Source organism: Amblyomma mixtum, chromosome 5 (genome assembly GCF_055824585.1).
Source record: "Amblyomma mixtum isolate Tamu chromosome 5, ASM5582458v1, whole genome shotgun sequence".
In the NCBI taxonomy this organism is placed as follows: Eukaryota; Metazoa; Arthropoda; class Arachnida; order Ixodida; family Ixodidae; genus Amblyomma; species Amblyomma mixtum.
This window is the reverse complement of record NC_143016.1, coordinates 63,414,990-63,427,089: the sequence shown is the minus strand read 5'-3', so window position 1 is coordinate 63,427,089 and position 12,100 is coordinate 63,414,990. Positions and strand designations below refer to the sequence as shown.

The window sequence follows — 12,100 nt, the reverse complement described above, 5'->3', positions numbered from 1 at the left end:
GCCATTTAGTGTGAGGCTAGTACTATTGTACACTTCACCAAAAAAAAAAAAAAAAGAGCAGTGGCAAAATAAACAAGATACAGAAAAAAAAAACACTCACAGGCCTGATTCCAGTGAACTGAAGCATTTCATGCTCCTCTTCAATTCCTACCCTGAATGATGGCAGAAAAAAATATGGAAAAGAAATGGTCATTTCAAGGCTTTGTCAATTGCATTTCCTGATGCACTTGTCTCTCAGCGACAGCTTATGCTGCCATTAAAAAAGCTGTGAAAAGTTGTAATTAGCAATGCTAATCACAAGTGTGAGCACTGTGGCAGCAGTCATAGAAAATAAAGGGTATCTGGGTCATTTTATCAGAAACATCCCAAGCATCAGCCATTCCCTGTTCCATTAAATAAAAACAATTATTTAATAGCGACTTAGTTCACAGAGTCGGCATTTCTTGTAATGTTGCACATATTGTTCTTACTGATAGAACAGGGTACAATACTAGGATTTAGAGGAAATTTCTTCACTAACATTGGTAAACACATTCTACACTAGTAGACACACATTCTTTCTATATCTGATATGGTTCCATGAAACAGGAGAGCCTCTCATTTCCTTGAAAAGTTTATGGTTTATGGGGGTATAACGTCCAAAAGCGACTCAGGCTATGAGGGACGTTGTAATGGAGGGCTCCGGAAATTTCGACCACCTGGGATTCTTTAACGTGCACTGACATCGCACAGTAGACGGGCCTCTAGAATTTCGCCTCCACAGAAATTCGACAGCCACAGCTGGGATTGAACCCGCGTCTTTTGGGTCAGCAGCAGCGCGCCATAACCACTGAGCCACCGTGGCGGCCCTTGAAAAGTGAAACAAAGACACAAGATGCAGCACGTTCAAGATTCTTAAGGAAAGGCTAACTCTTCAATGAATGCTAGAACCACGATAGTTGCTAAAAATACTAATGGGCCAAGAAAGTAAATTAGAGAATTAGAGAAAACAAGCATCTCAGAACAGCCTAAAAGCAGGCATTCCATTAGCTATTTAAGCAGCCCAAACAATTTACCATTTCCTGAAATGACTCAATTATCATTGAATAGAAAAAAATTTAAATGAGAACAAAAAAAATTAAGCTCAGCAGCTTTTAACTATAGTCGGCGGTAATATGTATTGGACTAAGTGCACAGGCCCCTGAAAAAAATTCAGGGGGCACTTTGACTGTCTAAAGTGCGTAGAGGCGAAAGCGTGTTCCGCACCACTATGACTGCTTCTGTGGCAGTGGTGGCGTCACATATAATGGAGTACTAATATTAAGTGATGACAAATCCCTAATTAATGGTTAATTACTGATTAATGCCTGAATACTAAGTAACTGCTAATTAATGACGCTTAAGCTTCGCCTTTAGGAGTGGAACGTGATGCCAGGGAGTCCATGGAACACCACCACCCGCCTTGCCCTTTGAACGCAATGCTTTTTGAGGAAAAGAAATGCAGTAATTCTCTGTCATCTCAGTGGACACCTGAACCACACTGTACAGGAAGGGAGGAAGAGGGAGTGAAAGAAGACAAAGAGGGGCCGCAATGAAGAAAATGAAAATTGTATTTGAGGAAAGGAAATTACACGCTTGCATATCTACTGTCTCACATATTACTGTCAAAATTCAGGGGGGCACTTTTTTGACCTAAAGTGTGGTCACTGATGTGTGGTCAAGATGTTAAGCTGAGCCTCTAAGAGTGGAACGCATCTTGCAATGCTTCTTGCAACGCTGCCCAGGGAGTCCATAGAACGACAATCGCTCGCCGGTAAATTGATTTTTGAGGAAAGGAAATGTATCTGGTCTGAGCTGAAGAGAAGGGAGGAGGATGGGAGTGAGCAAAGACACCATATTCACTAGAGGCACCTTTGTTCATTCCAAACCATCGAGCTAGCATGAAGGAGTGGATAGCATGCTCGAGACAGGGTTCGATTCCCGAGCTCGACCAATTTCCTACTCGGTTTTATTTATTTATATGGCCTCACTAGAAAAGTTAATTAGGCTAATTGGGTAACTAAGCAATTAACTAAGCTCAGTCCCACTTACTTGGAGCATCACTATATGATCCCTTCAATTGGTTGCATGGTTACTAGCCAAAGTACAATTGGCCCCGTTTGAAATTCGCGCACTGTGACGTCACGACCGTTTCGACCAATTGAAAAGTGTGACAGTTCTGGCGACAACTGCTGCTTACAACGATGAGACATTAAATGCTTCCGCCTTAATACTGATAAACTGAGTCCGTGCACACTGCCACAAGTACGGAATCTTGCAAGGCAAGATGTATCCTCGCATCCATCCTTTCATGTTCAAAGGCCAGGCCGAAGCTTGCCAGGTCCATGAGTGCAAGTTGCAAGTGGACATCAGTACAAACCTGAGCAATGAACAGGATTACACAACTCTCTTTTCACCAGTATATATCAAGAAAAAAGGAAACGCTGGAAAGACGTCCCCATGCAAACACTTACGGTATGCTCAGCCATGCCAGCAGCTGGGTGGTGAAGCCACCACACACGATCACTGTCACAATGGCTATGAGCGAGGTGGCCGTGAGCATCAAGTGCCTCTGTTCAGAGAGGGTGTTTCGGATTGCCAGAGCAAACGCCATCGCACCACGCAGGCCTGTCGGAGGAGAGAGGCACATCCGCATTTAGTGCCGAAGCGAACGCACAAGAGTGCTGTTATTAAATGAAGAGACCTCGAGTTCATCTCACTGCCAAAGATACTTGAAGCATAAAGATGTGTGTGGTGGACGGCTTTCGTTCACAGCTGACCCAGTTGCTGTGTGATCATCTTAATGCTCATGTAGCTGCATTCCTTTGATTCAAATGCTTAATTTGTACGCTGGCCAGCAGCTTGAATTCATCACTGCAAAACTTTTGCAACCCAACTAATTGTGCAGAGAACAGAAAGACTTTTCAGCCCCACAGCAAATTTTACCTTGTTTTCATATCACACAATTTTCTGCTTGACATTACAAAACTCCACCTCTAATTACTGTATGACGAATACAGAGCTACTTACCCCTCATGAAGCATTAATAAACTTGACAAAAAATTTGTGCAAAAGGATGCAAAAAACAAAAAAAATGCACCATGTTTATGCAAATACCACACCCACTCTCTTGTGATCATGATAGCTTTCGGAGTGTACACCTGAACAATACTTGCATGCTGCTATATGCTACACTCGCGCAGAAGCATACAGGTTCCGGTCAAGACTAGAATGCCAGCATGTACAAAACAGAGTTTCAGGCATATATGCTAGTTGTACAGAGAAACCTTGCTACACACAACAGCAGTCCTGGGAAGGAGTGTCAGCCGAGGTGGTGTGTTAACACATTCATCTTATAAAACAAGTAAATTCATTCACATACAAAATGGAATGCTATCCCTACAAACACTTCCAATCTGACGGCATGCTTTCTCTACAAACACAGAAGCACTTTGGATTAACCAATATATTTAATTCATCAGCAATCAAATAACTGAGGTCATAAAGAAGCCCCTGCTCCATCCTGTTCACCTCTTTATGGTTGACTCTAGCCTCCTCTGCATGGGATCAGCACTTGTTGAATGTACTTCGCTAGAATAAGCACAAGACCTTCCAGCCATAATTCAACACCATGGACTGACGGTCTCGGCTTTTTACTTTGTTCAACAAAGTTCACTACACCACTGCTCCCATAGTGCTACTGCTACCCCACTTTATTCCCCAAACTTTTTTCCTGCTGCTGCTGTGATGATGTGGTAACCATGCTTTTTTTTGTGTGTGTCTGTAATTAGATGTAGTCTACATTCCCTATTTTCTCCCCATATTGTCTTCTTTCTATTTTCAAAGCTATCTGAAGCAAGACCCAGAAACCAGCATAATACGAACATCTGTCACTGTTTCGAAGGCTTTGAATCACTGACACTCCTCCGTTAGCCGCTATCCTTCATTCCGAGATTTGGCAATGTTTGTCTGTCTGACTAAATGAGGTGTGACAGGACACAAACCTGAGAAGAAAAGTACATGCTGAAAAGCCATGGGGATCTTGTGCGTCCTGCCTAGGTTCAGCAGGAATGTCAGTGGGTAGATGTAGACTGCCCTGCCAACTGCTATCGCCAGCTGTGACATCTCAGTTAATGAAGCAGACGTGCCAAGAGACATAATGCCACTCAGACAGCAACAAGCCATTATGCTTCTGTCATGGCTTGCAGTTTTTCAAGCACAAAATAAAAACTGCAGTAGAGCAGTAAACAACTCTGAGCAGCCAGAACAAAGAGGAAAAAGAAAGAAAAATGGACAGTCCTCTGCATGACCCTAAAACAATGACAGCCTTCTTTCCTAACACAAAGCGGCCTCTTTTCCGCTGATTCGGTTACCGTTCAAAATGCACGTTTTTCAGAATAAAAGCAGCACATATGACAGCCATGGGACAGACGTCTACACAAAGGCATCAGACTGCCAGTCTGAACATATTCTCCACACAGTAGCACAAGCAGTTAGTTTAGTCTATGGTGTCTCAAATTCTCGTGAACTTACACGCAGTATGAGCCATTCATGCTATTTGTCTCAAGTTAATGGAAATACTTAATGACCAAGCACATTCATGCATAAGTACTAGATAAGAAAACAGTAATGTAATGTAAAACTGATCTGTTTCCATAAGTCAGCACACTCTTTATATCTAACACACGGCTTTCTTGAATAGCAAACTGCATTAAGTTTAGCTCAAGAAGAAAGCACAAGCTCACTGCATAGTTCTAATTGAGTATTTTCTTGAGTAGCAAACTGCATTAAGTTTAGCTCAAGAAGAAAGCACAAGCTCACTGCATAGTTCTAATTGAGACCCTGTATATCACATTCCCCACAAAAAGTATGCACCAAAAGAAAGTGAAACAGACAAAGGTATACAGTTAATGATGCCCAAATACAAATGATTTTTACGTGCAGTAACTTCCCAGAGTAATGACTATGTATGTTAACCATGGTTAAAGAGTAAAGTAGCAAGATGATCAACATTACAAAAAGTGACTGATGGTGCGTTTCTGCTGCAATTTAGAAACATTCTTCTTCTACATGAGTACAACTTTTCAGAACAAGAAAATACATCTTGCTGACACAACAAAGGATACAAAGGCAACCATGATGAAGCCAGCATCCCATCTGTGTTTCTTGTATGTGAACATTGAGACTCCAATGTAGCTGAAGATAAAATTTTCGGCTAGAAAGTTTAGCAACTCAAAGAGCTGTAAAGTGGAAGAGAAAAAAAAAAAGATATGATTACTTCAAGTCATCACCAGCAGATCCAAGTAAGGAGGGCCCATTCAAATTAGTCAGTTTCTGTTAATTCAGCCTGTCCATACATGCAAAATCTACTCGAAGCAAAGGATACACTAGGAATTTTGAGTGAATTAAACCTTAATCTGCTAGGAATATCTTATATATCTTATATACTTTGCAAATATCTTGCAATACCAAAGTGCCCTGCAAAGCCTGGCTGGCATGACCTAAACATGGAAAGATTCATGACACAAGTTTAGGTGCAGTTTCCACCCCAGGTACAATCAATCGTGATTACTTCACATTATCCACAAACTATATGCACAATCAACTGAACATTTCAGTGCTAGTCAGATATTCTGTCCGGTACAAATTAACCACTATTTGAAAGCTTCAGCTGAAAACGATGAACCTCATCCTACACAGAAAAAAATAGAGCGTGAGGTCTTGCCAAGACTGCTGAACACAGTCACAGGAAAAAAAAAAATTAATGTCAAATTAACAGAAGCTGACTGCATTTACAATGCCAAAAAAAGAAAAGCATGGCAGTACGAAGACAAGCAAAAGTCTCATTTTTATAATCCAACCACCAAAGCGTACCAAGCCAACACATCAAATGTTCTCCCACAACAGAGAACCAAACACAAGCGCTACCAACTGTCAATAACAGTTTGAACTTCAAAGCCACATCTGTTATATAATAACGCTAAGGTGTCTCTTCAAGTTCCTTGGTACCCACTTCACTGCCTTTGCCACGAATACATTTACCAAGCCTTTCAGACTTGAACCTGGAAACCTTTTAGGAGCAAGCGAGTGGGCCTAAAATCCCGATAAAAGGACAATGATATCCATCTATTGACTAGGTTCCCACTGAAGTGTCCTCTTTATCAGCTCGCAGGCTCTGCTTACACTAACTGCTTACTTACGCCCTCTGCCAGTCCAAAGGCTCATTCACGCACCACTTTATGCTTGCTCAGTTATCAACTTGCCTTGTTCTCATGACCTATTTCAACAGGTAGGGTTGTACCTGTTTACCTCTGCACAAGCCACAAGCATAAAGAGCTACTGCACAAAATGTAAGGCAACGATACAAACCATAACTTGCTATTAGCGTAAACTAACAAGAAAAACTGAATTGCGGGTTTTAATGCCTTTAAGCGGCACTTGGCCTATGAGGGATGCCACAGTGGAGGGCTCCAGAGTAATTTAGACTGCCTGGGGTTCTTTAACGTGTGCTAACATCATAAGCACAAAGGCATTTCCGCAATCCACTTTGACAGAAATACGGCCGCCACCCCCAGGATCAAACCCGCGACCATGGGAGCTGCAGCTGAACGTCAAAACCACCGCAGCAGTGTCAAGAATAAATATGTCCTACCTAAATTTTGACCTACAGAGATGTGCCTAGCACATAATAAGCAAATGGTTATCTGCTATATTTAATGAGAGATTTGAGCAGTGAAGTGTTTGAAATGATTGTTTCTACTTTTTCTCACTCCTGCTACCACAAACCTCAGCATCGGTAACTGACATCTTTTATATGAATACACAACATTTGTTTTACTGTATGTCTGCTTCATGTTAAATCTTTCACAGTATAATAAATGAATAGCACCAAAACTCAGTGAGGAAATGTCTGAACCATGTTTCTCTTCTTGTATACATGCTAATGTTTTTGAAGATAAGCTAAAGTGACAAATCATGTCCAAAATAAGCAGCCCTATCAGGACAAACTACATGTGTTCACTGAAACGTAAAATCTCCTCCCAAGTGCTCACTCTAAACTGAGATTGTCTGTCAGAACAAGCAGTTTTAAATGAACAATGACAAAAGCCCAGATGTGCCTGGGGAGCTAAAAGGTGTGAACAAACCTGCTTTGTCCGCAACCGAGATTCTATTGACAGGTTGTTGTAGGTATAGTGAGCTTGACAGATTCCACAAAACAGCACCGCCACAATACCTGGAAAGTTGAACCACGATATAGACTAAGTGGCGCAGCGGCTAGCAAAACAATAAACACAGGCACTTAAAGCAGGCTACTGTAAAAGCTCCATAACACTGACAACAAAGCAATTGAGGGGCCTGAAGGCCTCTGTGACACAGACAGTACTGACATTATAACTTACAATATAAATAGCCAAAGAGCCTGAAATCCATAAGTGAGGCCTCATTGACAGTGCAGGAAAAGACGGACACAAGGGGAAAATTTTTCTTCTAAGCAGCATTTCACTGTGCTGGTACTAAAACCAAACATTCTTTGCTATCACCATTTCCCTGCACCCCATATGTTCTCAGCATAACAAATTTTGCTTTCTTTAATGAACAGTTATAGTACTACATAGCAAGCATTCTCAATGCAAGAAAGTGGATTCCTGATACTGTGCATTTTGCATTCACATTTCCTCAGCTTGTGTCATTACACCACTGCTACAAGCCTGTTGTCTTCGTCACCAGCAGAGTGGTCACAATAGTAAAAACACATACTACTGAACCAAAATGAACTTGAGACATCTTCGCAAATGATCCTTACCAGCAAAATCTTTAAAGAAAAAAAAGTAGCTGCTTAATCTCAAATAAGGGACACAATGAGAAAGGCCAAAGAAAAATTAAATTATTCAAGCTTTTATAGCATATAAGAATTGCATTACACAGGAGCTGAAGTTATCTTAATAACAAACAAGCAGTTTAAAATGAAAGTGATATATCAACTGAACAGCAAAAAAAGAAAGGGAAACAGCTTTCCGTGCTGCAGCATGGTAGCCATATACACAGAAAAATTTATATATTTGCCTGAAAGAAAACGGTTTATTTATAAGAAAAACAATATAAATGTAACGACACCACATTTGCTGAAATAGTAAATCTGAGCCAATAACTAGGCACCAACTTGCAGCTCACCTGTTAGGTCAAGTGCTTCAGCAATGAGAAAAGAGGTATATGACATAAGCACAAAGAGGCAGCTCTCCAGCAGCGGAAAGTCGCACAGCTTTGTGAACTTGGTGATGTGAGGTCCAGTCAAGGAAGCACAGGAATAGCAGGTCGCAGCACTTGTTGGGGATACCTCACAATAACATACATTAGGTACACATAGACAACTTTAAAATAGCTATACCAATGGCGCACCAACGATAGAACTAGCACAGTGACAAGCTAGCCGAGAGTCACCCTAATAACGTGTCCACTGCCATCTGTCAATTAAAAAAAAAAGTAAAATGGGAGAATTATCAAAAAGTGCTCAGCCTGTTACCAACTGCTTTGTGTCCCTTGATTAGCATTATTTCACAGACTAAAGAAAAATGGAGAAATGGGCAACTTCTGTATTCATGATGTTACGCACCATATTACTGAGCCAATTTCTTTCGATGCACTTGAATTACACTTTCCCCCACACTAAGACAAGCTTAATAAGTTCAGACTAGCTTATATGCCACAGAAACTGAGCAATGAATAGCAATGTACCTTTTAAAGCAATGTATTTGTTAAAAGTCACTAAGATATTCAATGTCCTTCACATACATCAGTCAAAGGTATGACTGCACTACCAACAGATTACAAGCTCATGCATTCTTGTGCTATATTACTTGTAGAACTTTCTAGCAGCGCTATGGTTTCCGCACAAAAGCTTCCCACTTTCATGAACCAAAAAGAAAGAAAAGGATATGAGTGCTGTGACGCATCCAGTCACGGAACCAATCATGAAAGAGCACAGGAAAATGTAGACAAAATTCCCAAATGCCTTGAAAGCAGCGGCCACTTCAAACTCCTTCCCTTCATTATTGTTCTCCTCATAGCTTGATATTGCGCTGAAAAAGACCAAACCACAAGCTGCACTTAGGCCTTGCACGAGCGAGACCTCATTTCATTTCGTTTGTCACAAACAATGCTCGGACGTGTGAAACAACTTCAAGCAGCCTTGCACCGTGTTTTGTCAAAGCTCCTCTTGCATTTTTGGCTATACTTTCAATTCTTTATTTCTAGCATATTGAAAACTACAAAACTAGGCCTGGCAAAGCATGCGCAACGCCTCCCACAGAAAAGTCAGTTACATGCCAGCATTATAACCTTTTTTTTTTCTTTAACTTTCCTTCCTCTAGGACAAGGCAGTCAGTCAATAACAGTAGTTCATCTTCAGTGGCACAACGAAAGCCCTTCTGGTGCAACAATAAGTCCCAAAGGGTGAAAATCTACTGAAAGAAAAGCCAGAAAAGGCTGAAAAGAGGGCATCTTGAGCTTATCTAAAAAATTTCACAAACGTCAGATCAAATCTCACAGATGAACAGCAGACAGTTCTCAAGACTACTGAGAACAAATGACATGTCAGTGCATCATACATCAGATAAAATGCGCAAAGCATAATCTCTCCAAAAATGCTTTTCTACTTTTGCTTAGGCCACAACAGTTCTGCAGAACTACCCACAAGCAATGGCTGTTATGCTTTATGAAGTACACAGCTGTACTTGAATGCATAAAACACTTCTCAAAATATGCGGAACATTCACAAAATACAACTCATCCTTCGTTTTTGTTTTTTCAATTCTGAGGCCTTATAACCACTGCATAACTCATACTTGCTTCAAAAATACTAAGCACACCTAAGAAGTTAAACCAGCATGTAAAAGCACCTGCATAAAGTTCCAAGTGACGCAAGTTAAGATGCATGTTCGAACTATACATTAAGCCCAAAATGAATGCTCAGTACTGAATGCAATGAATAAAAAAAAAAGTTGACTTACGAGACTAGGCCAATGGCCACAGCATCGTTCAGAATGCTCTCCCCAAAAACCAGAGCATAGAGATTCACGTCAACATGAAGGTCATGAAAAATGGCCAACACCGTCACTGCAAGGACAACATCGCCAACTAATGAGCGCTTCCTGAATGAAAGAGTTGACAGCAAGAGACTTTAAACAGGGAAGTACTAGTCACAAGTAACATTCACATAAGTGCAGCAGCAATGTGGATACAAAGGAAAGCTCTAAAACTTTCTCAAATCTTCACTGTTGAAGAATTCACCTTGGCTCAATGCTTAAATGATTATTACTGATTAGTGACAATTATTCCCTAGTCTGAAGCTTTTGAGAGCTCCAATGAATACATTTGACTAGAAAAAGCCTTGAGCTACAGCCAATTTATTCTAAAAACTGCAGTGCCAATGAACCAGCACTGCTACTCAGATTTCTGAGTCACCTATTTAATACTTGATGTTCCTTTGCAATTATCCCTCAGGATTTTGAAGTCCTGAGGACCCTTTTAGTCCTTTAGTCCTTTAGCTAAAGTGTGCACAAAGGCATACTTTAGCTTCACAATCAGCTTGCTTACGCTAGTTAATGTACAGCATTCCTATTGTGTATCACTGTAATAATTGTGACTACCAATTCCTCAAATTTCAATTCACCAATGAAGTCAAGGCAATTCTTAAAGGCAGTCCACGGCCTTTTTATGTGAATAAGAATAAAATGCCAAAGATATTCTACTATATGTGCACTTAACAGTAGTGTCACTTCCACTGCCAAGTAGCTTACAACCACGAAACCTATAGCAAAGTGATCATACAACACCTAGCCTAAAAATGACCTTCATTTGATTGTATGCATATTCTAAAATGATTTTATTAGCCACATCCAACTTTACTGCAACCACCAGAAGCATGACTAAAATGGTTATAATACTACGACTATTACAACATGGCCTTATGTGCACATGTACTACCATTGTCACGAAATGTGAACAGGATAGCTGCGACGCAAAAACGAGCTCAAAAATACCCATAATAGAAGAAATACAGGCAGGACTAATTAACGCTTCCACACAACAGTTTTTGCACAAGTGAAATGAAGATCGAGTGCTGCATTATTCAGTTTCTTGGAGGTAAAATGTTTCCCTTTTGGTGCTCCATTTTTAATTGCCTCGTTTGTGTTTCAGTAGATGCTTACAGTGCATGCCTGCATAAGTGCAAATGTACGCACACATGTGTGCATGAGTGTAAGCACACGCATTCCTATGAAATTTGAGAGGTGCAACTGAGATATGGAAAGTTTCACTTGCCAGGGTCAGTAGCTGAGATGATGGCACCAAAGTAGAGACAGTTATTAAATGTAAACTCCAAGTGCGGCATGAGCAACAGGAATGCATACAGAATGACCCTAGAAGAAAAATGTGGGGAAAATTTTACAGAAGCAATAGGCACAACTAGAAATATGTCTACTAAATGTGCACCTAAAAATTATTAGAAGAGAATGTCTTACAATCACATTCAGAAGGTAACTCAAGCTGGGTTGGCTTTAGCATGACTCTTAAGGAACTTGCAAAAAAAATATATTAAAATACAGGCCAACCCACATATTTAAAAGAACAGAAAAATTTTTGGACACACAGGAAGAATACTTCAGGAGTTATAGTTAAATGTTTTTGCTACTCTATGTCACAAATCAGCCCCCAAAAGTCAGGCCTTTTTCCATCATGCCTTATTGCAAAAAGTACCTGCAATATGCAATAGAAGAGAGATGATGCCATGCATTTTAACAAGTGCAATATAAAGAAACAGCGCAGTATGCACTGCTTTTACAGGATCTATAATAGAACTTGGCTGATTGGCTTCTTCACACATAAGCCTACAATTGCTGTGTCCACTGTTTTAGTAACGTTGCTACAGTTACTTTTTGTTTCTTCTGTATTTAAACAGTTATCTTAGAGCTGATCTGCCATTGGACGGCATGTGGTACCAGCAGCATCATAAATACTGCTGCATCATATCACACATACGGCACTGTGTTTAACAGAATACCCCAGCAAAAAAAGTACCACAGGG

General features: G+C 40.5%; 1 protein-coding gene across 9 annotated transcripts in view; it reads right to left on the bottom strand.

Annotated features, from left to right (window-relative positions):
• Window positions 1-12,100, bottom strand: part of Nhe3 (Na[+]/H[+] hydrogen exchanger 3) — a 60,255-nt gene that overhangs the window by 30,281 nt on the left and 17,874 nt on the right. For all 9 annotated transcript variants that reach the window (XR_016283034.1, XR_016283035.1, XM_089544745.1 and 6 more), the window contains exons 5-13: window positions 11,338-11,435; window positions 10,026-10,131; window positions 8,949-9,095; window positions 8,191-8,291; window positions 7,164-7,252; window positions 5,145-5,258; window positions 4,023-4,134; window positions 2,493-2,646; window positions 101-152 (exon numbers count right to left, since the gene is read on the bottom strand). Coding sequence is in view for 7 of the 9 variants with exons in the window: in XM_089544745.1 (XP_089400871.1) it covers window positions 101-152; window positions 2,493-2,646; window positions 4,023-4,134; window positions 5,145-5,258; window positions 7,164-7,252; window positions 8,191-8,291; window positions 8,949-9,095; window positions 10,026-10,131; window positions 11,338-11,435 (973 nt within the window). In the remaining 2 variants the exon portion in view is untranslated. The remainder of the gene's footprint in view (window positions 1-100; window positions 153-2,492; window positions 2,647-4,022; window positions 4,135-5,144; window positions 5,259-7,163; window positions 7,253-8,190; window positions 8,292-8,948; window positions 9,096-10,025; window positions 10,132-11,337; window positions 11,436-12,100) is intronic.